The sequence below is a fragment of the Hakea prostrata genome, chromosome 4 (assembly GCF_041222555.1).
Source record: "Hakea prostrata isolate BN-2017 chromosome 4, UWA_Hpros_2, whole genome shotgun sequence".
NCBI lineage: Eukaryota > Viridiplantae > Streptophyta > Magnoliopsida > Proteales > Proteaceae > Hakea > Hakea prostrata.
The window spans coordinates 35,801,177-35,828,395 of NC_142603.1; the positions used below are offsets into that span (position 1 = coordinate 35,801,177).

At 41.3% G+C, this 27,219-nt stretch overlaps 1 protein-coding gene across 2 annotated transcripts in view; it reads left to right on the plus strand.

Annotated features, from left to right (window-relative positions):
- The window catches only part of LOC149018750 (YTH domain-containing protein ECT4-like), a 55,569-nt gene that overhangs the window by 22,168 nt on the left and 6,182 nt on the right, over positions 1–27,219 (plus strand). For both annotated transcript variants that reach the window (XM_089152905.1, XM_089152906.1), the window contains exon 6: positions 2,222–2,761. In XM_089152905.1, coding sequence (XP_089009031.1) covers positions 2,222–2,761 — 540 coding nt within the window. The remainder of the gene's footprint in view (positions 1–2,221; positions 2,762–27,219) is intronic.

A 27,219-nucleotide genomic window follows, 5' to 3' on the forward strand; every position in this document is an offset into this window, starting at 1 on the left:
CTGCCTAGGTGGAGATCCCAACTTTTTGGTGAAAATTCTGGCCCAAAACATCAAAACCAGCAAAGGGGGAATGAGTGCCAAGATGGGTCAAGATTGAGTTGAGATCAAGATATCTCTACTTGTCTCGACTGAGATGGGGTATTTATAGAGGCTAGGTTAAGCGGAGATCTTGTGAGATCCGAGATCTCGGCCAAGATATTGTATTCTTTGGTATTGATTGATGTAACCCTAATTCGAGGGCCAGTCTTCAGGATCAATCTGAGTGAACCAGCAGTAAAGTTAGGGTTTTATAACCTTGTGGTTCGAGCATAATGCTATCTTAAGGGGTTTTAGGAGCAGGGCCTACAGGGTTCGAGTAAACTTGGGTTCTATGGTTTATTGATTTCCAGATCTGAATTAATTCAGAACTGAATCTTAGGTTTAAGGTTTAGGAGTATTAAGAGTTTTCTAAGAATTAGGGTCTGTAGGGGGTGGCTAGGGTTAGAGTAAAGGTCAAAGGTAAAGAAAGGAGGAGTTGGGGAATGACAATTATAAGAGGAACAGGATTTGGGTGAAGGGTTTGAAAGATCTAAGTAAGAGAAGGTTAGGGTTTCTTGGAGTTTTGGGAATTTATGGCGGCAAAGGAATTAGGGTTTAGACTAGGGTTTGGTTGGTCCTACTAGGCTGAAACTAAGAGGGAAGGTCACTAGGGTTGGGGGAATGAGGTGCCTAAGATTTGGGACAAATCTAACAGTGAAATGCTCATAGATCTGATGTTGAATTCCAGAAAATTGAGAGGGAAAAAAGGAATATGAGATCTCTTTTTCTTTTTCTTTTTTTTTGGGGGGGGGGGGGGGGGAAAATGTTGCTGTAGGCAAGGGGGAAGGTCAAAGGTGAACAGAAGACTGCAAATGGAAAGAGATGGAAGAAGAAGAGTTGGCTCAGAGATGGGGTTCTTTTTGTACTTGAAGAAGGGAATGGGAGATATGAAGAACTTCAAATTGCAGAAAATTAAAAACACAGCTGCTAGTCTTCTCGCTTAGGGAAAACCCATGACCACTCCTTGCACCTTCAATCTCAACTTTATTATTCATCAGATCTGAATTGTTTACAAGTATGGGGCTTTGTTTATGGCCTTACATTGAAGGAACTCATACTAGGACTCAAACATAGAAAGTAAATCAACCTAGGATTTCTACTTGGACCAACGACTCAAATTCAAACAACTCTGTCATAACTCATCCTAGAATTGTAGATAAGGACTCGCTGTGAGAAGTCTACTGTAACTAAGGGAATCTCTTTTTATTGGCACTCCTAACCTAACTAGGACTCTTTAATAACTCAAACCAAATTCAAAAAAAAAAAAAAAAAAAAAAAAAAAAAAAAAAAAGAAGAAGAAGAAGAAGAAGAGAAAGAAAAGAAAGAAAGATGTGGAATTCTACTAACATACTGGATCCAACAAAAGGAATCCTTCTCTAATTAGGACTGTAACTAGACTGGGACTCTTTCATGACTTAACAAAGGCTGACTCAAAATAACAAAATAAAGGTAGACTTGGACTGCTGACAAAATTATGATTTGGGCTAGGTCAAATTAGGTTGGATTAGGTTACGCAAAATGACCAAAATTCCCCTAAGTTGGCCAAAATTGCTTGGGTTGCTGGCAGGGCCGCAAGGTATTTGTAACCTCTCTGGGCCTTCTTTGGGTGACTTTGTATCCGGTTTACATCATTGATCAACTTGCATGAGGTCTCACCTTGAGGTCTCAAAAATAGAGGTGGTGGCGATATCCTGCAAGTCCTTGAACCATGCACATGTACACAGGGTAAACCAAAGCCAACCCAAAGCCTGACCAATAATTCAATATACTATTTTTCACCAAACTGTACGAAACAATTACTTCTTATATTACATACTGTCTAATAATAAGCAAACAAACTATTGTTTTCTTCCATAACCCTTTATCATAGTTGATTTTTCATAAATAGGTCATAAATATAAATTATGCCAAAGATTGCCTAGATGCACTGATATGCCAGTCTGAGAAGCATCTTGTGAATTACACTTGTTTATAATGTGGTGGGCTATTCTAACTATTCTGTATAGAAATTGGTTAAATTTGCTTTTATCCTTGTGATATATGCTATGCTATGACAAGGCTTTAGATAGAGTGTTTTTTATTTATTTATTTTTTATTATTATTAAAAAAAATTGACTTTCTGAGTTACTTTTCTCATTTGTAGACTCATCAACAGCAAGGACCATTATATAGATTTGGATCCGGTTCCAGCTCATATGCCAGAGGGTATCCTAATGGTGGAATTTATCAAGGCTCTAGTTTTGGGGGTGGATCTCTTTCCAGTTTAGAAACAAATTCCCGGAGCTGGATGGCGATTGAGAAGGGCAGACGGCGGGGAAGGAGAACTGGATCCATATGTGTATGTAATGAAACACTTGATATCCATGATGAGCAGAACCGAGGTCCAAGAGCTTCTAAGCTGAAGAGCGAGGTCACTGCTGAACATGGTTCTTCTGTTGATTGTGGCAAGAACAGCATTTCTAAAGTTGACACCCATAGTGAGTCCTACAATTGTCCAGATTTTGTGACTGTGTATGGGGATGCCAAGTTCTTCATTATCAAATCGTACAGTGAGGATAATGTCCACAAGAGTATTAAATATGGTGTCTGGGCCAGCACACCAAATGGGAACAGAAAACTGGATGCTGCTTATCGTGAAGCTAAGGAGAGAAAAGGTGACTGCCCTGTCTTTCTGTTCTTTTCGGTAAGTTACTTGATTCCTAATCCAATATTCCTTTTTTACCGGTTGCTTGGCTTGTGATTTCCATTGTTGAAAGGCAGAAAACAATACACAACTGATGCTTAAGGGAACAGTCAATTCAGCTCATCATGTTGAGCATGGATTTTTGGCTGCTACTTGCCTACTTTTCATTCTTTTTGGAGGACGTCTATTGAATACTTCATTAAACATTGGAATCTAGTAGCTTCTGCAGTTTGTAGTTTTTCACACTTGGATTCTTCCCCCGCAGAATTCTATTGGTTGTAGCTCTGGATTCCATCCTGTGCTTGGTCTACTATTCTTTCCCATTTGGAGAGAGTGACTTTGCAATTATGTGTCTTAGAAATTGTTATTGCAAATGGATGGTTGGAAGCTTGGTTGAAGGTGATTTTATAGATGTCATGGCATCTAGACAACCTAAGGTGTTGGAGTGGATTCATTGCATGCTACAGTTAAGATTTTTCCAAATAGGCCAATTGGGGGTTAGAATACTTTAGTAGGGCCCCATGGGTGGGTTCTGTAGATCTTAGGTTTCTTGTTTTTGGGTTATTGAAGTAATGGGCCTGCATATGAGCCTGTAATGTGGCGTAATGTTAGCATACTGGATTAGTGGTTAAATTCAGTTTTTGGTTTGGATTAGGGATATACTTAATGGCTAAAGAATTATGTTTCAATTTTTTTTACTTCCTTGAGTCCTTCAGAGTAATTAGGAGTCCTTTTATGGGTCACATTAGGAACTTTAGAAGGTCTATGATAGGACCCAGATCTAATCAGCTTTGAATCCTATCATGAAGATCACTGATAGCAATGTAGATGTTCATTCCTTGTAACAGAACCAGTAAAACAGAAAAATAATAGTGAAGATATAGCTTGCTGAATCCAGACTAATACTAATGCCAACTGATACTACTAACTGATGAGAACTTATGAAATAAAGAAAAGACTAGATGGCAAGAACAGCTCCACTCCCCTGATAACCAGAACCTCTGCACACCCAGAGCTTCCCCGAGAGGTCTTCCCTCTCCCACAAGCACAGCTTGTTTCTCCTATTTTCTCCTACCTTTCTCTCTCCCTCCCCTCTCCTTACGTAGCCCCTTCCATTCTAACCAACTCTGACGCATAACAAACTCCTACACATTCACTCAATCAAGTCTTGCCACCTGGCTGTCTCTTCTGCTCCTCTGTTCACAGCAGGGTGTTTGCTGCTGTCCATTGGGAGGCTGCCATTTGTATTCTCTATATTCAGATCCCCTGTAACAGCCGTAGGTAATGTTGCATACTCCCTCCTATCGCTTCCCTTGTATACGTTGGATATTAGGGGCTTGTCAACACTTCCCCCCTTAAGTTTCACCTTGTCCTCAAAGGTGCGGGAAAATTTGAAACTTGAGTTTCACATGCTTGCCACATAACCATGCTAGTTCAGCATCTTGACCAGCCCTCTTTGTCAGCTTACCGATCCCAATTGCAAATGGTTTGAAATTCCATACAGAGAGGAGATCACAACACCTGCTGTAAGGAATTGAGCATCCATATGTGTATGAAGGACTTTCACCCGATAGCACCCCTGTTCTGTAGACCTGAAGAAGAAGCAATGAAATGCAGGCCCTTCCTTTGACCCATTCTTCGGCAATGTAGAATCCTGGTCCGATATTCCAGCTAATAATATGTTCCCTTTTCAGAACAGCTCCTCTGGAAGCAGAAATTTTATCATATTTGTCGCTTGATACAGTGTCAAGTTCTTCAGAATAAGCTTGCTTTTGGGTGGTCTCTATCCCATGGAGAAAAAATGAATGGAAAATGCAGAGCTAATCTGGACAGAAAACTATTTTCTGGAGAAACCTCTGGTCCATCATAGACTAATACTACAACTGTTGTTGATATAAGATTTGGCTCCAAAGTAAGTTCGCAAGTTCCAGAAATAATGATTTCCCCACTGCATCCTGTAGACTGACGGAAGGTATGCAAGGAAGTGCGAAGATTATTGATGCTTCTGATGCTGGCACTAGTCCATGTGCAGAGATCTACACCATCACAGTTCTTGATATCACCACCGAGAAAAGGGCACTCAAAGATAGCTCTTCTGATTGAGGATTTGATATTGTAACGAGAACCAAATCTAACTTTGGCTGTGTTGTAGCTTTTCAAGATCTCCAAAACTTCCGGGATGATGAGTTCCTTCGTGTTTTGACAGGGTGATTGAATGAGTTTGGTGTGCATGTCCTGCAGATGACAAACCGTGACTCTCAAAGCAGATGCCTGCATATCGGTGGTTCTTGTTCCGTCGAGCACAGCGGCCCCAGCACCTTGTCCTCTCAACCGAGTGAGAAGCCTTGGGTCCTTGCGTGATCGCCTTACGAGCACCCTCCTTGCGGCTGTCGTCCGACACCTGTGAGCAGTCCTCTGTGTGAAAGCCCCAAAACATTTCTGCAAAACGACTGGGGAAATAGCATTACAGCTTGCAGTGAAACAATCGGTCTTGAAGATGCTGTCGCTGGCAACGAACCCCACACCCATCGCAACGCTGCAAATCCAGTTCTGCTGCCTGGTTTCCGTCTCGATTTTGCAAGGTTGAAGACGATCATTTCCTCCACTTGTGGTTCCGTCCGCTGGTTCGGTAAGGGCTTGGTTCAGACTGGTTTGAGTCTGATTTGTTGATTGGTTTAGAATGTTTAAGCCCGGAATGGAAATGAGAGGGAATGGGTTTTCTTGTAACGAAATGGGCCAGGCCCATATTGGATCCATTGAAGTGGTGGGGCTTAAGTATGTAAACCCATGGGACGAATAGTATAGGCTGGTTATCTTATAAAAGGACTGCGCTGGGCTTGTTAATACAGTGGGCCGAGCCGAAAGTGTTAATTTTGGGTCGGTTAAACCTAACTGCTTAAGTCCATGGGTTAAGAAATATGGGCCAGAACTTAGGCTAATGAGATAGGATGGGTTTGGGTCTAGGCCGAAGCACTTAAAAATGTGGGTGAAGGAATATAGGTTGGGTATTGGGCTAATGGAATAAAATGGGCTGGGGTTTAAAGAAATAGGTTGGGCCCAAGGTGGTTTCTTTGGGGGTCTAGCAGTCCAATCGTTGTATTGGGTTTGTTTGGGCCCAATGTGTGAGTCAAAACATAGCTGAACGTGGCCCAAGAAATACGGTTTTTGGCCCAATTGGTTTGGATGAAACTCACGAACCGGTTTGATGCGAACCGAACCAACTCCACTAACCCTAACTCTCCATCGTCTTCTTCTTCCTTTCCTGCGAACGGAACACATCGTCGCCTGAAGTCTGCCGCCATGTGATCTTGGCTTCCCTCGATTCCTCTTCTCTTCGCAGATCGTTGATCGAGCGGGAAGTTTTATCGCTGCTGCTGCTTTAGTCTGGTAGGTATTGATGCCTGCTCCTCTCCCTCTCTGCTTCTCTCTTCTCCAAGCTTGGCACGGAAAACTCTGAGTCACCACCGGCTGTCTCATTCTTGGGCTGCTAGGCTTCATTTCCCGGCAATTCTCAGCATAAACTTTGGATTCTTCATCGTGTTCCTCAGCATCGATTTCCATCTGATGGGTGTTTGCAACCGAGCTTGAATCCAACGTCTTCTTTTCACCGAAGTCCATTCTTAAGGCCTCCGTGAAGCTCTCCCAATCTAGTTTCGGCCAGCCTCTTTGGTAGACCCAATCGAGCACGTCATCTTCCACATGATTGAGAGCTACTGCGAGCCAATGTTCTTGCTCAATCTGATGTTGCCAACAAAAGAGCTCAACTTCCATCAACCATACCTGCGCTCGTTCTTTCCTGAAAACAGAGACACTGTCATCTCAACTCCCTGGGAACGTTAATGCTCTGATACCAAGTTGATAGGACCCAGATCTAATCAGCTTTGAATCCTATCATGAAGATCACTGATAGCAATGTAGATGTTCATATGTTGTAACAGAACCAGTAAAACAGCAAAATAATAGTGAAGATATAGCTTGCTGAATCCAGACTAATACTAATTCCAACTGATACTACTAACTGATGAGAACTTATGAAATAAAGAAAAGACTAGATGACAAGAACAGCTCCACTCCCCTGATAACCAGAACCTCTGCACACCCAGAGCTTCCCCGAGAGGTCTTCCCTCTCCCACAAGCACAGCTTGTTTCTCCTATTTTCTCCTACCTTTCTCTCTCCCTCCCCTCTCCTTACGTAGCCCCCTTCCATTCTAACCAACTCTGCCACATAACAAACTCCTACACATTCACTCAATCAAGTCTTGCCACCTGGCTGTCTCTTCTGCTCCTCTGTTCACAGCAGGGTGTTTGCTGCTGTCCATTGGGAGGCTGCCATTTGTATTCTCTATATTCAGATCCCCTGTAACAGCCGTAGGTAATGTTGCATACTCCCTCCTATCACTTCCCTTGTATACGTTGGATATTAGGGGCTTATCAGTCTATATATATGACATTTTTGCTCCCTTTGTGGTGACCGTGTAGCAGATGTCTGCACCCCCCGGGGTGCCTGAACCGGCAAATTTGGCCCTAGACCCAAAACCCATTGGTGCATCAGATGGGCTGGCTGAACCCTACCAGGGTTGGTTTGGTCATTTTCTCATTCCTTTTGATTATTAATTCAGTCCAGTAATTTTGTATTATAATTTTTGTAAGTCCAAATCTAATATTAAATTTTATTTGAGTCAGTATTGGGAGTCCTAGTTAGAGTTGGAGCCCCAATTGAATTCCATTTTAACGTTGGATTCCTTTTGCATAATTTCTTACAATTTTACAAGTTGATTTATCTTTAAGGTTATTCTTTTTAGGGTTGTTATATGTTGAGATTTAAAGGGGATCCTAGTCTATAAAGGATTCCTACTACTGTATTTGATTGATCAAAACAATAGCCAAATAGGATCTTTCACAGGGAATCAAGTTCAGATTTGATAGACTTAAGATAAAACAGAATTTAGATGTAAAAGAGGGCTGAAACTAGAGTGATATTATAAGGATAATAGCATAACAGTACGGGCTGAATAGATCTTCAAAACAAGGGCAGAACTATGATGAAGAAATTGTAAGGACAATAGGAGGGAATTGAGAATAACAATGTAACACCCGGGTTTCACACTGCAAGGTGGATTGAACACCAACCTACCTTGATCAAACACAAGGATTCTCCATAGAGAAGCAATTTGATTTCAATTGATGAGTTGTGTCCTCACCTCTTACATAAGTCTCTTTATATAGCATTCTAAAGAGACATAAACATTAATAGTAACTTCCAACTACTAGCTAACACCACTTACCTATTAATAACTCAACTATTATCTAACACTTGACAAAAGAAAACTCCTTTGACAGTGAGTTCTTTTATTTTCAAAGCACAACCCCTTTTATTGACTTTTCAAGAACTAGACTTGGGCTTAGGTCTAGACCATGGAGATCAAAATATGTGGCTAACTTTAACCCACTAAAACAATTTTAGCCCATGAAAGTCATGGGCTGATTTGGGTGATAGCTTTAGGCCTTTGATGGGCCTGGTCCAATGGGCTTTTTCTTTCTTAAATATGTCTTCAATTCTGCATCAACTCCCCATGGCATGAAAACATTCGTCTTCGACGAATGAATGAATGACATGTAATGTTCATACAAATCGGGATCGAGTTTCTTGAAATCGTTAGCATGAATCCAAGTACTATCATGTCGTGGATGATTCTTCCATTTGACGAGGAAAGCATGATATTCAGTGCCACGACAAGTAGTTTTGTAAGAGTCATCCAAAACCTCCTCAATGATGTCGGTGATTGGTGGCTGGAGTTGGGGCAGCCTCAACATTTGTTCAGTGTCTCCATCATTAGAGTGGTGTCTTACATAAAGATGTACGTTAGCCACGTTGAAGACATTGTTTATGTTCATTTCTTTTGGTAGCTCGAGTACATAAGCATTTGGTCCAATGTGTTTCAACACCTTGTATGGACCCATCTTCTTTGGATGGAGTTTGTTGTTGACCCCATGTTGGAACCTTTTTGGATTGACGCGAACCATCACCATGTCTCCCAGTTGAAACTCCACATATTGTCGATGATGATCTGTTGTAGCCTTGTAGACATCATTGTTGAGAGCTATTCTTTGGCAAACATCAACATGTACCTCTTGATATGGCACATAAACTCGTCAACCTCAATACTCACACGTGCTTGTGGTGGTAGTGGGATGAGGTCTATAGGCCGTCGGGGTTGAACTCCAAGTAGAATCTCAAATGGAGTACAACCTGTCGTACGATTAACTGAGTAGTTGTAAGCAAACTCAACTATGTTGAGTATGGATGACCATGTCTTCTCATAATCACGAACCAAGCACCTCAGTAAGTTTCCCAAGCTTCGATTCACCACCTCTGTTTGCCCGTCAGTTTTGTGGATGGAATGCTGTTGAAAACTATAACTTTGTGTTAGTTTTCAGCCACAATGTCTTCCAAAAGTTGCTCATGAACTTGACGTCACGATCTTAGACAATGTTACATGGTAACCCATATAGTCGTAGAACCTCCTTAAAGAATATCTTTGGAATGTGAGATGCCTCAAAAGTCTTGCGACATGGTATAAAGTGAGCCATCTTTGAGAATCGGTCAACCACAACCATGATGGAGTTGTATCACTCTTTTGTTGAGGGTAGCCCAAGTATGAAATCCATACTAATATCAATCTAAGGTGCATGAGGAACTGGTAATGGTGAGTACAAACCTATATTTTGCTTGGTTCCCTTGGCTAGCTGACAGACTCTGCATCTCTTGATTACATTATCAACATCCTTTGCAATATGAGGCCAATAATACCGATCGGTGACTTGTATGATGATCTTATCCCTATCAAAATGACCTCCCAAATCTCCGTCATGCAGCTCTTGTATATTGTATGTTGTAGGGAAGAATTTGAAATGCATAACTAAGTTCCCAAAAACAAATACCCATTGATAAGAAGTGAGTATTTATGATTTTGCCTGCCTTGCTGTAACTCCTTGTATGGCATGTTGAAATCTTCGTCAGATGCAAACTCATAACGTATCTGATCAATGCTAACTGCATGTGCTGAGAATGTGCTAAGAGTAAGTACTTTTCGGCTCAATGCATCAGCCATTGTATTCTCCTTTCATGCTTTGTACTTCATTGCGAAGGCAAATTCTTCTAGATAAGCAACCCATTTAGCGTGCCTGTTGCTGATCAACTTTTGTGAATGTAAATACTTGAGGGCCTCATGATCGATATGGAGAATGAACTCTTTGCCGATGAGATATTGTCTCCAATGGTATAACGCCTAGACAACAGCATAGAGCTCTAGATCATATGTCAAATAGCATCACTTGGCATCATTGAGTTTCTCGCTATAGAAAGCAATGGGTGCCCTCCTTGCATCAATACACCTTCTAGACCAATATGTAAGGCATCAGTTGCTACCTCAAATATATGGTCAAAATCTGGCAAGCAAAGTATTGAAGCCTCTGTCATCTTTTGCTTGATCAGATGAAAGGCTTTGGTTGCCACTGCTGCCACTTAAACTCACCTTTGCCTTGCTTCAAACACTCAGTAATAGGTGCCATGACTGCACTAAAGTTTCGAATGAATCTCCCATAAAATGATGCAAGTCCATGAAAACTACGAACCTTGGTGATTGTCTTTGGTGTATCCCAATCTGTTATACTTTCTATCTTCTTTGGATCAGCCACAACCCCTTGTGATGTGACAATAAAACCAAGGAACACAACCTTTCGCAGCATAAAGGAGCATTTCTTGAGATTGATATATAACTTCTCATGGCAAAGCACCCTCAAGACTTACCGTAGATGATCGATGTGATCGTGTGGATGCTTATGTCATCAATATGTCATCAAAGTATACGACAAAAAATCAACCAATAAAAGGACGGAGTACGTGTGTCATCACCCTCATGAATGTGCTAGGTGCATTCGTCAGACCAAAAGGCATGACTTTCCATTCGAATAGTCCATCCTTGGTCTTGAAGGCAGTCTTCCACTTGTATCCAAGCCGAATACGAATATGATGATAGCCACTTCTAAGATCCAATTTAGAAAAGATCTTAGCCCCAGATAGCATATCTAACATGCCATCAAGCCGTGGTATAGGAAACCTATACTTGACTGTAATCTTATTGACTGCTCTATTGTCCACACACATGTACCATGAGATATCCTTCTTGGAGTGAGTAATGCTGGTACAACACATGGACTTAACCTCTCCTTAATGAATCCTTTATGTAGCAACTCATTCACTTGTCTTTTGAGTTCGTTGTGCTCTGTTGGGCTAAGGTGATAAGTCGGTAGGTTTGGTAACACCGAACCCGGTACCAAATCAATGGCATGTTGAATATTGCGCATAGGAGGCAGCTCATTAGGCAATTCATCAAGAACCATATCAGAAAAAATCAAAAAGTAACTCTTTGATTGGTGGAGGGAATGTCACCTTAGGTGGAGGGATAACTTCCCTTGTAACAAGAGCCAATACCAGCCCTGTATCATGGCTAGTGTGAATGAACTCCTTGTGAGGAACAACCAACAGCATCTTTTGCAGTATGGACAACAACTTTTGTGCTTCAATGGTCCTCTTTTGGTTGGTCCTCGAGGACCTCCCTGACACATTTCAGCTGGGACATTGACTGGGTGGAGGTCAGTGTGAAGACCTTTGAACTTGAATACATACCGGTTTTTCTTCCCTCCGGCCATAACATCATTATCATACATCCACGGTCGACCAAACAAAACATCCGTAAGATGCATGGGGATTACATCACACCATACCTCTTTCTCATATCGATGGAGCTTCAATGGTACGGAACACCGTTGATTTACCTCCAGAGTATTCCCATTCAACAAGGATACCTGATATGGTTGAGGGTGCTTCTCCATCTTCAAGCTTGCTTTCTTCACAGAGGTGTCTGAAGTAACGTTGACGCAGGTCCCACTATCAACTATCACCAAAGCGTTATTATCTCCAGACTTCACACGGTTGTAAAAGATAAAATTGCGCTGCCAGTCCTCTCCTTTGGGTTTCAGCCACCAAGATGTAGCTTACTATATGAATGCCATAAGCATCACATCTATTAGCATCAATCATGATCTTCTTCCTCTGTTTACTTCTCAATCTCAACAACAGCATTAATCTTTTGACAGTGTGGGCAATATTTAGCATCAAATGTCCAACCTCTTGACAATGAAAAACATTGTGCTTGGCTGCCACCGGTCATAGGAGCCTTGCCCTTATCTTGTCGGGTAGGAAATGTGGGTTGAGTAGGGGTTGTTGTAGTAGGTTTTGGCGCTGGAAAATTTCGCCTAACCTCCCCATCTTGGTATCCAAACCTTTTACTGTTGGATGCCAATAATTCTGTCGCATGTAGGACTTTTTCAAAAACAATCCCGAACATTCTCTACATCCTCAATGCCAATGGCCCTATTGATTTTAGGCCAATCTGAAATGTGACAAGATTTGGATCTCCCTCTCTCGAATTCCTGTACGAGAAGAGAGTCAAATTGTTCCATAGATTCTGCAACTGACAAGTTCCCTTGACAAATAGAATTTAACTTGTCTTGTAGTCGCAATCGAAAGGTAGATGACAATTATTTTTCTCAGTTCTCCCCAAATCCTTCATAAATTGTTCCAACTTCCAAGTGCAAGGCTGTATATAGCCCGCCTTACCTCATTGTGAAGAAGAGCTGGATTGATGAATAGAGTTTCTACCTTGGAGGCAAACAATGTTGTCTTATTGGGAGGGCCACAACAGATTTAGGAAGTTTTTCTGATTTGAACCCAATTTTAGGATTAGGGTTTCTAGAATGGATTCCCTAAAATTAAAGGGTTTGCCTAGGATAATCTTTTTTTTGGACCAGAAAAGTAATTATGAGATCTAGGTAGGAAGGATAATATTGTTGAATAAGGACCAAATGTGGATGTTATGGGTAGGGTATGGGTTTATCATAATGATGTGGGGTGAAATAATTTGGAAAAGGAAGAAATTAGGGTTTTATCAAAATTATTTGGGAAGGGAAGGGAAGGGAGGTCTGTGGTATGCAAAGGGTTTGGGATACTCCAAAAGGGAAATGGGAGGGAATTAGTTTAGTTAAATAATTTGGAGTTGGATGGAAGGATGTCGGCTGTTATATGGTATCCTGAATTGGGATGTAATAGGGTGCAATCAACTTACACAAGGAGGGGAAGGGAAATATCTTGGATAAGGAAATGGGGGGAATGAGGGGATCTAGTGGGAAAGGGAGGGAAGATGAGACTTGCAATTGGAAGAAATGGGGTGGGGAAAATCTTGCGATTCTTTATTTTCTTTCTTCTTTTCTTACTCTTCTTTCGTTTCTTTTCTCCTTTTTTTCCTGCTTTCTTTTCTGTATTTTCTTTTCTAGAACTCTGCTGCAAAAACCAGGAAGGGGGGGGGGAAGAGAAAAAAAAGAAGGAAGAAGAAAAAAGGCCCAGAATAGAGGGGGACGTAAGGCTATTGCAAGGAATACCTCCCGGTGGGGGGGGGGTTGGCTGCTGTCATGAGAAGGGAGGGGAAACAAGAATTGTAGAAAATTCTGCGACCTTCAACAACGCCTGTGATGGGGTTTTCTTGGGTTCCTATGCTGCTGCAGGTTCAAGAAAAGGGGGAAAGAAGTGGGACAGAGGAAGGAGTGGGATGGGGATGCTTGTGCAAGGAGGGAAGGAGCGGGATTCTTGGTCAGGTTGCAGCTTGACAGAAGAGGGATGCTGCTGTAATGGATGATTGCTTGCCGGTTTGCTGAAGAACGGTTGCTGTAAATTGAATCAAGACTCATAAAATCCACTGTGACCCTCCCAAAAAGAACCAGGACCTGTTTCCCACAAACAATATTCAATCTTTATTCAATGCAGGCTTAAGGAATTACAATGGATAATACTTATTTATAGCCTACCAAAAGACTAACACTAAGTAGGATTCCATAACAAGCTAGGATCCCACCCACATAATCCAGATTCTTGAATTGGAATCTAAAAGAAAAAGACGCATGTTAAAAATAAAACTTTAAGTTATCGCAATGTCTAATAAGCACATGCCTGAATCCCTTGCCCTGCGGCAGCCCTAGGCCCACTCCTCCATCCCTCTTCCCCCCCCCCCCCCAACCAAAAAAACAAAAGAACCCTCCTAAACCCTGCAACCCACCGTCCCTTTTCCCCTTTCTTGGATCTTGCGGTAGCCCTTAAAAAAAAAACTAGAAAAAAAAGGAGGAGAAAGAGGGAAAGAAAGTAAGAAAGAGGACATGATGTGAACAAGGTTGAGCTCCCCTATAATTGCCTAAAAACTAGATGCTAAAGGCCCATACCAAAGCTGGCTAAAACCCCAGGGGTACTTTGATCATTTTCCAGCCCTTTTAGGGTTTAAGAAGGGTCTAGATGGAACCCCCTCAATCCAAGGGTCATAGATCTATATTTGTTTTCTTGTTTGGGTTATAATTTTGTGAAGTATGAATTATGATATAGTCCCATTCTATGTGAGATTCTCATTTTAGAGTCCAACATTTAAAAAGGACTCCTTAGAGTTAGTAATTTATTTCCTTGAAGTTGTTTTATGTAAGGGTCCAATTGGGGTTTTGTTAAGAGTTGTTTATTTATTGATTAGTTTAGTCCTTTGTAACACGGTAGAAGATCTCGCTCTCGAGTTCAACCATCTCGACAATATCTTGGTCAAGATATGCGATTTTTGGGCGTCAACTCGGTGGCCCATCTCGGTGGGTTTTAGGGTCCCAATTGAGCTGAAACTTGGTATTCAGCCTATTTAAGGCCTTTTGAACACATCGGTGTCATTGGATTTGTTAGAAAACTACCCTAAGTACGGTTTCTAAGTCTACCCATAGTGTGAAACCGAAATATTGTAGGATTAGGAAATGCAAGGTTATACAACCTGTAGTATAGAACCTTTAAGGCACATAAATGAAAAACAAGTGTAATGCATCAAATAACCTAATTGTCATCAAAATTCCATCCATATGAATATCACAATCTCAATTTTCAAGAATGGAATAATAAAATTATACAACTATTAAAAGTTCTATATAAGTCATTAAATCATAAGTTCACAAGACAAGCAGAGAATGATTGATCTTCCTTCGATGTTGTAGATGTGCTAAGAGTAGTTTCAACTTTCAAGTGAAAATCTAGCTGAAATCCGCAAAAAGGGCAAAAATTGAGACTTCTGGCAAGATATAGCAAGATATGGTGAGATCTCGAGCGAGATATCCCATCTCTCTGCTCTCGATCTCCATCTCGTCTCGCTTATTTGAAAAAGCAAGATATCTCGTGAGATCTCCCACCATGTTTTGTAAAGGGAATTCTTTATGGATAAGGTTCCCAGTTTGAGTTTTAGTCAAGTTGCTTAGGGTGTGAGGCTATAAAGCCCTCCCTCCCCCCCTCTCTTCAATTATTGGGTATGTTGAATTTGAATTTGAGGGAATGGAGTTGTGGTCTTCTTGGGGCCACAACGAAATTTAAAAATTTTGTGCAATTTTTCTTCATCTTCTTAAAGCTTGTGGCAGATCAAGAAATTTTCTAATTCCTGCAGCCTTCAAGTGTCCTTCTTCCCCATCAAGTAAGTTCAACCCCAGCCACCCTCCCAAACCCTAATGCCCTTATTAGGGGGGTGTTAGCAGCGGGTTGGGTCGGGCCAGCATTGAATGCTAACCCTACCCTGAAGACTAAAGTTGAAACCCAAGACTTACCCTACCCTGTCAGGGTTTGAAAATCCCCAACCCAACCTGACCCTTTAGGGTTTCTCTAAGCTCGACCCGCCTTGATTAACCATGACAGGGGAACGGTAGGCCCTAATTTACCTTGACCTTGACCCCAATTTTAATCGCTTCTTATCCGAAGTGTTAATTTAATTATTTAACATGATAAAACTCATTTACTTGTTTAATAATTGAACACTGTAAAACTCTTTTTATTGAACAAAGCAATGTTTAAGTGTTACTGTTTAATTGAAAGAAAGCCAGAAGATTGTGATTTGGTAGGTTTGGGGTTGGGATTATGCACAACATACAGAATGAAGCAAAGATTAACTGAAAGAAAACGAGATCTCCTTTATTTACTACTTACTTGAAGCCTTCCACAATATTACACCATGATTGATTGGAAAAGTGAAGATCTAAGACTTAGGGGAGAGAGGAGTCCATTGAGCAACAACTTGGGGGATGGAGTTGAAGAGCATACACCATTATTGATGTGGGAATGTGAAATTTGTGGTAATATATTTAGATATTTAGGGTTAGTGGGATACTTGACTCTTAACTTGTCAACAAAAGAAAGATACTTGATTGTTACTTACCCAAAAAGAAAAGTAAAGGGATACTCAATTTGTTTGAAGCCAATTTATATTTTAAGAATAATTATAATTAAATTAGAGTAATACAAGGTCGGGTTTGGCCAGGCCGAATTGGCCCCAAGGCTAATCCTGAACCCCAACCCGCAGGGCTGATTATTTTGTAAGCCTGCCCCTCAGGTTGAATAAATCAGGTTGGAATCGGGCCGGGCTCAGGGCAGGTTTGGGCCGATTTGACGCCCGTAGCCGTTGTCACCCCTTTTCTATTTTTCTCAAATTTTGCTGCAATAAATTCATGGTCAGGTCTATTAAAATCTAACTGTTTGATCTGTTCCAAATCTTAGGAACATCATTCCTCTAACTTGGTGACCTTCCCTCCTAGTTTCAGCCCAACCCTTGTGATGTGAACATAGATTGGCCCACCCTAGCTGAAACCTAAAGTGGCCCCCAAGGCCCACCCTAGCAAGCTGGCTGGACCCTATTATAGCGGTATTTTGGACATTTTAGGCTCTCTTTTACTGCTGGAATCTAAATTCCAGAATTCTAGCTTTATTAGAGTAGTCCCAATCCATTTTAAATTTCTTATTTGAGTTGCGATTGAGTTGGTTTCCATTAGTTGTAGATAAGATAAGACTCTTTTAAGTTCCTATATTTAGAGTTTTTATTTTAATATTTTAATTAGAATTTGTCTTTATTAGGGGCTATGATTTACTTAGGTAAGGAGTCTTTCTTTAAAGAGGATTCTTATAGATAAGTTAGTCTTTATTTCTATATTTTATTTAGGTGGTTGTTAATTAATTGTAAAAGGGAATCCTAACTTATAAAGGAAACCCTAGTTAAGTTGTTCTCCAAGTGTTAATTGAGTCAAGATGGAGTCTCCCGATCTGAGTTGAGTTCTTGTTTTTTAATGTAAGGCTACAAAAAAGCCAGCCTATGATTGTAAACTTTGCTCTGCATTGAATAAAGGCTGCTTGTCGGAAACAAGTTGGGGTTCTCTTTGGGAAAACCTCGATGATATAGTTTCTGGATTCAATTGTAGCAGCCTCTCTCCAACAAATCAGCAGCTCTCTCTCTCTCTCTCTCTCTCTCTCTCTCTCTCTCTCTCTCTCTCACTCATCTTGAGCAGTTTCAACAAATCAGCCCCAGCCCCTTCCCCTCTGTTCTCCCTCCATTGCACCCCTCCCCTTGGCCTTGTTCCTCATCGCAAGCCCTATGAATTCCCCTCCTCACCATCGCAGCCCTCTCCCTCCCCTTCCCTTGTAATTACAGCAACAACCTAACCCTTCCCCACCTTCCTTATCCTGCGCAAGTGCCCCCACCCCATTCCCGTGCTGCCACAGCCTGGCAGCAAGCATCCCAGCCCCCCCACGATAAACTCAGTTCCACTCCCACTCCTTGCGAACCTTCCAAAAGACCTGCCCCTTCCTGCGATCACCGTAGGACCCTCCTCCTCCCTCAGACCCAGCAACACCCCTTCCACCCTCTTTGACTTGCGGCAACCTAAAAAGAGCCGAAAAACAGAAAAAATATAAGAAAAGGCAAAGAAAGAAGAAAAGAAAGAGAAAATGACAGAAAGAAAGAAGAAGAGATATTGCCGAAGATCTTCAACTCCTTGAATTGCTTTCCCTCCATAGTTTTTTCTAATTTTTCCCTTAAAAGCCGTATTTATTATAAAATCCCTTCTCAACCCCATTTCTATTTAGGAACCCAATTTCCCTTGCATCCCATATTAAATTTTGGATAACTAAAAATTCATCACATAGAGATTCTTGGCGAATCCTTAATTTTAGGAAAGATTATTCTGGAAACCCTAACCCTAGAATTGGGTTCGCATCACTGTGATGTAACCCGGGGATACAAGTTATGTGCCAGGACCTTTCTTTAACTAGAACCAACAACAAGAAATCACACCAGATGGAATCTATATCAAAATTGGGTAGGCCATGGGTAAGGGATTTGGGGAATGGATTAGTCATGGGATGAGTTTGGGATGGGTTAGGGTTTAACAATCAAAAAGATGGGATGGATTTGGCTAATTTTGCGTTTAGGGATACCCAAACTTACCAAAGGATAAAGTGAAAAGATTTGGGGTTTGTTAGGTTGCTGGGAATGGGTAGAGGGATTCTAGGTAAAGGAAAAGAAGGGCAAGAAAGCTTGCGGCATAGGTGGGAAGGGCTGGGTTCTTCTGCGATGGGATTTCAGGAGTTAGAGAAACACGGCAGGATTTGGGGTAAAGATCCGAAGGTTAGGAGAGGAAGAATAGGGGTGGGGGAAGGGCTGTAGTGGGACTTACTGGTGATAGAAGGTTTCTGTTCAGAATCTTGGAGAGGAGGATGACTTTACTTGCTGCCGCAGGGCTTCTCAACCGTGAAGCATGGTAGTGCACTTCCTTGTCTCAATTCTCATAATTTCATGCATCAAAAACTGAATTGAATTACAACCTCAGACTTGTATTTATAGATAAAATAGTAAGACTCCTACTTGAACTCTTAAAGAAAACCCAACTAACTCCTAATTAGGATTCCTATTTGATAACTTAGAAACCCATCGCTAATTAATTAAAGAACTTCTACTCAAACTAAAACTCTTAGATAACTCATAAACTGAAACTCCAATTAACAAAAGAAAAGTAGAGAAGGACTCCACAAAATAGCTGCAACTGTTCAAACTAAATAGGCTTGAAGCAGGGGTGGATAATGACCAAAATCCCCCTGTATTGGTTCGGCCTCCTCTGGGATTGTTGCAAACTCCCCTCCTGGGCTGTCTCTGGCTGGTTACATCATCCAGACCAACCCAAACCTAGTCTAACCTTGACCCTAGTTCCACTGAAACTCTGATAACTCCCAAACCCCTTAACCAAATCCTAAACCTTTTTTCAATTAGCATCCCCACCCCTTTTCCTGCACTCAATCCCAGTCCCAATCAAATCCAAGAATCCCAAACCCGTTAGGACACTTCAAACACATCCATATCCATCTAGGACTGACCTGAACTTATTAGATTGACCTGAAATTATTAAACATCTAACAGCCCCATCCAAAGCATAATTGAAACCCTACAGCAGCATTCTTTAAGCCCTTAACTTACATATTCAGCTCTGGAATTCCAAAACAGCAGCAGCCGAACCTTGGTATCACCCTTCCCAAGCCCTAAACCCACTTGTACCTAAGCCTAAACCCATTCCCAGATCTGAAACTCAAGTACAGCAAGGAGTTACCTGCATCTGCATGGTATTTTGAGCAAAAACAGCTGCTGTCCGTTGAGGTTTGCACCCAAACAGAAAGGGTTTAAACCCTACTTTGCTGTTGGTTCTAATTGAGAGCTCTTGAAAGGCTAACCCAGACCCTGGGTTAAATTAGGGGAGAAAGGAAAAATCAAGAGAGGCAAGATCCAAAGAACCATCCGAGAATCCAAGAAACCTTATCAAGATCCCAAGAAACTTAACCAAGATCAACCCACGTCATCCCTAGACCCTCCCATTCCCAACTGCTAGGCCCCCAAAATTCCCTTTAGGTTCCATATACATACATCATCCAATTTGGGTTTTTCAAAACCTGAACACATCCGATATTTCTTTATTAAAACCCTAACTTTATTTCCTTTCAATTTCTATCAACCCATCTAGGTTTTTGTTAATTCAAACTTATCCCAAAACCCTAACCACCCTGAGTTTCACCATCAGACCCATCCCATCTAGGTTTGTTAAAATCTTTACTTCCCAAGTTTGGTTCATTATTTGCTGGTTCACAAAGAAAAGGATCCTAGAGTAACTCTGATTTTAAGGGGATGGTTACACACCTTGAAACCCTAAAACCGTGGTTACGTCAGTCTTCTTCCAAACTATTCTATGCAAGCTAGGAATGCATGACACTATCCAACTTTGGGGGGAGTGTTAAAAGTTATAGAAGTGGGTTACTTGTGTCACATTTCTATCATAAGACGTGTTAAATTCTATATGGCTTTTCTTGCTTTTATCTTTCTTACCTCTCTAGGAAGACCCTTCAAATTCCTAGAGATATCTATTTGAATCACATGGATTCATGATTCTCTCTAGATCATTCCTTTTCTCTTCTTCTTCTTCTTTATCTTCTTTCCCAACAACTAACTCCTTCCTTGGCTGAATGACTTCATCTTCATCCCTCTTTTCTGATTGGGGAACTGCAAGAACTCAAGCTCTCTTCTTCTGCTTCATCTTCTTTTCCAGCAACTACCTCCTTCCATGGCTGAAGGTCTTCATTCCTGTTTTCTACTTAGGGCACCACAAGAACTCAAGCACTCTCATTGATTTAAAATAATAATAATTCTTTAGTAATTTGCCCACTTGTTTCTTCAACTCCTCTTGTTTTGCTTGGCTCATTGCTTAGGCAAGGAGGCTAGGATGTAAAAGTCTTGGATCCAAGTTTGGTGCATGTTGTATGCCTCTGACGTATCCTCAAATGAATGAGGACCAGTACTACAACATTTTTTAATAGGACCAAGTCGAATGGGGTGGCAAGATTTAGTTCTAGGGGAAAAGGGTTAGGTTTAGGCCCTATGGTCAAAAGTTATGCACTCTTGAGTTCTGTATTGGGTATCAAGGATACTTAGCCCATTGCATGGATGATGTGGGATAAATTCATTGAAATGGGAAACCAGGTTCTATGGATGTGAGCATGTGCTGAAATTTGGAGGGGTCGTAGGTATTGATAAGAGGATATGATTCTCTAAGTTTGGTTGGGTTTGGATGTCTAAGTTGAAAGATATGGAGTTTCTTTCCTTCATCCCCCTTTTTTTTTTTTTGTTGTTGGGGGGGGGGGGAGGTTTGGGAGTATGAAAATTCAACGAAATATTTATATCTTTGAATTGGATTGTCAGAATGGGGTCAAACTAGGATTTAAGATCACTAGAGTTGAGGGGTTGATGTCTAGTTTTAGACAGATCTGATGGTCAGGTATGTGTATATCTGACCTTGAATTTTGAGCGTGTTGGGAAGTCCAAAAATTCAAGGAAATTTAAGAATATAATGAAAAGATAGTTAAATGAAAGGTGCATGGGCTGCTAGATATTTAGATTGGGGGAACCTTGTAGAGATGTGAAGTGAATGGAATGGCTTCTTGACGGCTGTCTTTTTAGTCATGGTAAGATCTGCTGTTAGGACCCCTCCTTATGAGCCTAACCTACCTTCCTATCGACTCCTTAACAGCAGCAAGGATTACTCATATTAATAAATAAAGAATATAACAGATAAGGGAAGCTGAATATCATTGCATAAGTATTACGATGACAATTCAACTTGAATCACTACAACAGACTATTCATCTGATAAATAATTCTTGGAATGATAAAACAGAAATAAGATAAACTGTACTAACACCAGAAGGTCATTCCCTTCTCCTGAGAGGCTCCCTCTCCCCGCAAGATCAACTTGCCTTTCTCTTTTTCCTCCCCCTTTCCTTCTCTGCTATTCCCCTTATATTCTTCTTCCATCCCCTGGTCCTCTAACAAACTCAATTCTCTGAGCCACTGTCCTGCTGCCATCTGGCCTACAGTTCTGTCTTTTAGTGCATAATAAGAATGGTGGTGTTTGCCCACTCCTGAGATGCCATTTGGCCTCCCTCTACACCCGCTGCTGGGGTAGCTACCACATCTCCCTTGTTTCATCTATATTCTGCCCTGTTTCAGCCAATGTTTCTACTGTTCTTCTCTGTCTCTTCTTACGTTGATACAGTTGTGTAATCAGGGGCGTATCAACACTCCCTCCCTTCAGTTTCACCTTGTCCTCAAGGTTAAATTCAGGAAATTGATTGTGGAGCTCACGAAAATCTTCCCAGGAGTTCTCACAAGTGGGTAACTGTTGCCATTGAATCAGTACTTCCAAGGACCCCTTAGTTGAGTAGCGAATGTCTAGGAGTGTCTGCGGAATAAGTTGAACTTCCCCATCTTCGGTTAGACATGTTGGTAAGGGCTGAGTTGTGATGTTGAGACCCACTACCTTCTTTAATTGTGAAACATGAAACACCGGATGTACCTTTGAGTCTGGTGGAAGTGTAAGTTTGGAGGCAACCGGACCAATTTGTGCTTCAATGGGGTATGGACCGTAGTATCGGTGGCTGAGCTTCTCATTTGGACGTTTGGCTAACTTCTTGAAGCGGTATGGTTGGAGTTTGAGAAAAACCTCCTCTCCCACTTGATAAGTCACCTCTCGTCGATGTTGATTTGAAGAAGACCGCATACGGTCTTGGGCTATCCTCAGATTGTCCTTCAGCTCAGCTATAATCTGATCTCTTTCCCTGAGGTAAATGTCAACGTCAGCTACTTTGGAAGAATTCCCTTCCCACTTGAGTAAAGGTGGGGGCTTCCGTCCATAGACTATTTGGAATGGTGTCATCTTGGTGGAAGAATGATATGTAGTGTTGTACCAATATTCAGCCCAAGGAAGCCAAGTGATCCAATTTTTTGGTTGTCTCGCACAAAAGCAACAGAGATATATCTCAAGGCTGCGATTCACCACTTCCATTTGGCCATCTGTTTGAGGATGATAATCACTACTGAATTTCAGGTTGGTCCCAGCTAGACTGAACAGCTCTTTCCAAAAGTTACTCATGAAGACCCTGTCCTGATCTGAGACAATGGATTTTGGAAATCCATGGAGCCTTACTATCTCCCTGGTGAAGGTTACAGCCACATCTCTTGCGGAATATGGGTGTGTGAGTGCCATGAAGTGTCCGTATTTCGAAAGGCGATCCACTACCACCAGTATGGTGTCTCCACCACGACCTTTAGGCAATCCACCGATAAAATCAAGGCTGATATCTTCCCAAACTTGGTCTGGTATTGGGAGAGGCTGTAACAACCCTGCTGGTTTCATGGCTTGATGTTTGCTTCGTTGACATGTGTCACAACTAGCCACATAATTTTGGACAGCCTTCTTCATACCTATCCAATACACAACTGCTGAAATTCTTTTGTAGGTGCGAAAATAGCCAGAGTGGCCCCCAAATGGAGTAGAGTGAAATTCAGCCAACAATTTAGGAATCATTTTAGAACCCTCAGGAATGACCAAACGATCTTTAAAGAAAAGAGTCCCATTCTTCAACTTATAATCTGAAAATGCAGTCGAACCACTAAGTAATGACTGTATCAACTGCCGATAGTGTTCAGATGCCTGAAGTTCAGCTTCTAAGTCTTCTCCACCTTCCCATATTGCTGCAGATAGACTAGAACAGTGGATTGGGCCCTCCAATTGTCGGGATAGTGCGTCGGCAGCCTTGTTTTCACAACCTGGTTTGTAAAGGATTTCGAAGTCAAACCCCAATAACTTCATAATCCATTTCTGCTGATCTTCGGCCACGAGTTTTTGATCCAATAGGTATTTGAGACTCCTTTGGTCGGTGCGAACCTTGAAGTGTCTTCCCAAGAGGTAATGGCGCCATTTTTGAATTGATAACACCACTGCCATTTACTCTTTCTCATTAACTGATTTGGCGCGGGCTCGTGGTGATAAGGCTTTACTCCAATAGGCGATAGGATGCCCTTCTTGCATGAGGACAGCTCCTAACCCTACACCCGATGCATCCGTTTCCACCACAAATTCTTTCAAAAAATCGGGCATAGCAAGTACAGGTACGGAAGTCATTGCTGCCTTCAATGCTTCAAAGGCTGTAGTAGCTGAAACATCCCACTTATAAGCATCTTTCTTCAACAGCTTGGTGAGTGGTGTGGCTATCTTCCCATAATCCCGAACGAATCGCCGATAATACCCCGTGAGACCAAGGAATCCTCTAAGTGCTTGGACATTCTTCGGAAGTGGCCATTCGACCATGCAGCGGATCTTTTGTGGATTTGCTGAGACTTCTTCAGCAGAAATTATGTGCCCCAAGTAATCCAAGGTTGTGACAGCAAAGGAGCATTTTTTCGATTCACTACCAAGTGATTTTGTGATAAGATGTATAGAACACACCGTAAGTGATCTAAATGATCTTCCATGGTACTGCTGTAAACAAGAATATCATCAAAAAACACTAGCACAAATTTACGTAGGTGTTCGCGAAATACCTCGTTCATTAGTGCCTGGAAAGTCGCTGGTGCATTCGAAAGCCCAAAGGGCATTACGAGGAACTCGTAATGTCCATCGTGTGTGCGGAATGCAGTTTTCTCTTCATCATTTTCAGCAACTCGGATTTGGTGATAACCGGATCTGAGATCGAGCTTGCTGAACACCTGTGCGCCCCCCAATTCATCAAGCAACTCGTCTATCGCCGGAATAGGAAATTTGTCGGGTATTGTGAGTTTATTAAGTGCCCGATAATCAACACAAAACCTCCATCCTCCGTCTTTCTTCCTCCCCCTTTCCTTCTCTGCTATTCCCCTTATATTCTTCTTCCATCCCCTGGTCCTCTAACAAACTCAATTCTCTGATCCACTGTCCTTGCTGCCATCTGGCCTACAGTTCTGTCTTTTAGTGCATAATAAGAATGGTGGTATTTGCCGACTCCTGAGATGCCACTTGGCCTCCCTCTACACCCGCTGCTGGTGTAGCTACCACATCTCCCTTGTTTCATTTATATTCTGCCCTGTTTCAGCCAATGTTTCTACTGTTCTTCTCTGTCTCTTCTTACGTTGATACACTTGTGTAATCAGGGGCTTATCATCTGCCCTCAGGATTACGCAACTCTTGGAGCTTCTATGTTGAAAGTTGACCCAATCAGCAGCAAACTAGGACAATCACAAACAAAAGCACTCAAGCTTCAAAGACCTATTAATCAACTGTAGCCTATTCTAATTGGTTGGGGGCTATTTATAGCTTTACATAAGAAATCTTAGTCAACAACGTATGAGATGTCACCTTTTTGAAGGCTCGGGACAAGACCCTGGTCGAGTCTCACACAACACCCAGTCTTGACCGATTTCTTGGTTTGACTCGAGATCTCGGTCCAACCACCCTTTTAAGTCCCACAACTCGAGCGACAGAGGTGGGGATCTCGACTTGTCTTGCATCTTCTCACCTCCCATCTTGCTCATAGCTTCCCAAGTTCATTTTTTGGCCGAATTTTTTTCCAAATTGTCGTTGACAGCTTCCTTAAAGGCACAACAGCTATTCATGGGCCCAAGTCCAAATTGCAAATGAAATCCCGAGGCCCAAAGTGATATAAGGCCTCTACAGGGCCAAAGGCGGTGCCCCTTGCACCCATGTTGGGCTTCCTCCCTGGGGGATGTGCATTGGGGGAAAGGTCATTGGCAACAGAATGTGTAGTATCTATAGTACTTAACACTTCTGTTATGATCTTATAATTTATATTGAACTTATGATGTATTCTTGAGAGTCAAGAATGTGATGTTCTAGTGTACTCATATGGATGGAATTCTGTTGCTATTTGAGTTATTTGATGTATTTTATCACTTGCTTTTCATTTTATGTCCTAATGGTTGTATATTTCATGTTTTGTAACTTTGTATGTTCATCCTGCAGCATTTCAGTTTCGAACTCAGGGTTGAGTTACAACTCATACTTAAGGTTGTTTTCTCACCAATCTAAGGCCGCCAATGTGTTTAGAAGGCCTAAAATACTAGACAACAACTTTGAGCCCAACCTGACCCTCAAGCCCCCCACGAGATTGGTCCTCAAGTTGGCCCAAGAAAAAATACCGGATCTCAAGCTAGATCTTGCTTTTTCTCAAGGGCAAGATTTCCCTCACTGGTTGCATGTGTGTGTATAAAATGTTGGAAAATAAGTGTCTTTGAGTAAAAGTATAATAACCTTAAATGGCTTGCTGCCCCTCACTTAAAGTTGGGGTTGAATTACTAAACGGTGGTTGAAATCTTTAACTAAGCCCACTCTTTTCTGGAACTCTACTGTTTAAGCCTTTTTTTCTTTACTAATAAATTTCATGAAAGGTGCCTTGAGTTGGAAGACTCCCTCACAAGCTGAACTTTATCCTAAATAGAAACTACTTGTATGAAATGTCAATCCCAATCTTACTTAAAAACTAAGACAGAAGTTAGTTATCAGCATAAACCCCTCTTAGTTTCCTAAATTATAGGATGATTGCAAGCTGTCATGACCCTCCACCCACACAATGGCCATGGGGGGTGATGTCCAACAGCCCTAGAACTAGGGTATTCTAAGAAAGGATCCTAAGCCAACTAAAACACTATAAGAGATTAGGGGAAGGGTTTGCACAACACATAATTAGATTCACACTAAGAGAACGGTACAAAATAAAAATTCAGCAATCAAGAATTTAAGTAAAGTGCAAAATAACTAGAGACTCTAGAATACAATTTAGAATTTGTGTATGGTCAATCCACACTACTAGGCATGGTTATTAAAGCGGCAAAGCGACCAAAGCAATTGGGGTCCCGTCTTGGCGATTAGGCGACTAAGCGGCGCTTAGGCGGCAATAAAGCGGTACTTTCAAACTACTTTTTTATACAAATATTTTTTATAATAAACTAAAGTACTAAACAAACATTCAACAATCACATTCATAAAAATAAAAATAAAAAAACATTCAAGAATTACAATTATGAATAACAATATTATTCATATATAGTTTAGTCAAATTATTTCACAAATTATTTTTAATGTCATTTTTTTGTTAAATATACATGAATAATATTCGAATTGGAATCAGAATTGATGTATCCATTTTTCCCTTTTTTTAACCAAACAGTGCCGACATGATAATTAATAGATCTTATTATTCCGATTTCCAAGTCATTATTTATTTAATGATTCATTGATTATCAATGTTGAATATGACTCATACTTCACATTCTGTTGCCGATAGGCACTTTGGGCCTCAGAGTTCATTTGGAAATTGGGCCTCGATTATGAAATGGCTCACATATTTAAATTTATATATGGCATTGTAGAATAAATTATGATTAAATAATAATAATAATAATAATAATAATAATAATAATAATAATAATAATAATAAATATGTACAAATTACAAAATGTAAAAAAATCAGATGCTTTAGCATCTAGGCGGCAATATGGCACAAAAGGCAGCAAAGCGGTAGTGCCTAAGCAAGAAAGCGACAAGAAATCAGCCCGTTAGTTAAGTGGTCACAATTTAAGCGGTTCAAAAACCGCTTTGCCGCCTAGGCATCCGCTTAGGCGCGCCTAGGCGGACGCTTTGATAACCATGCT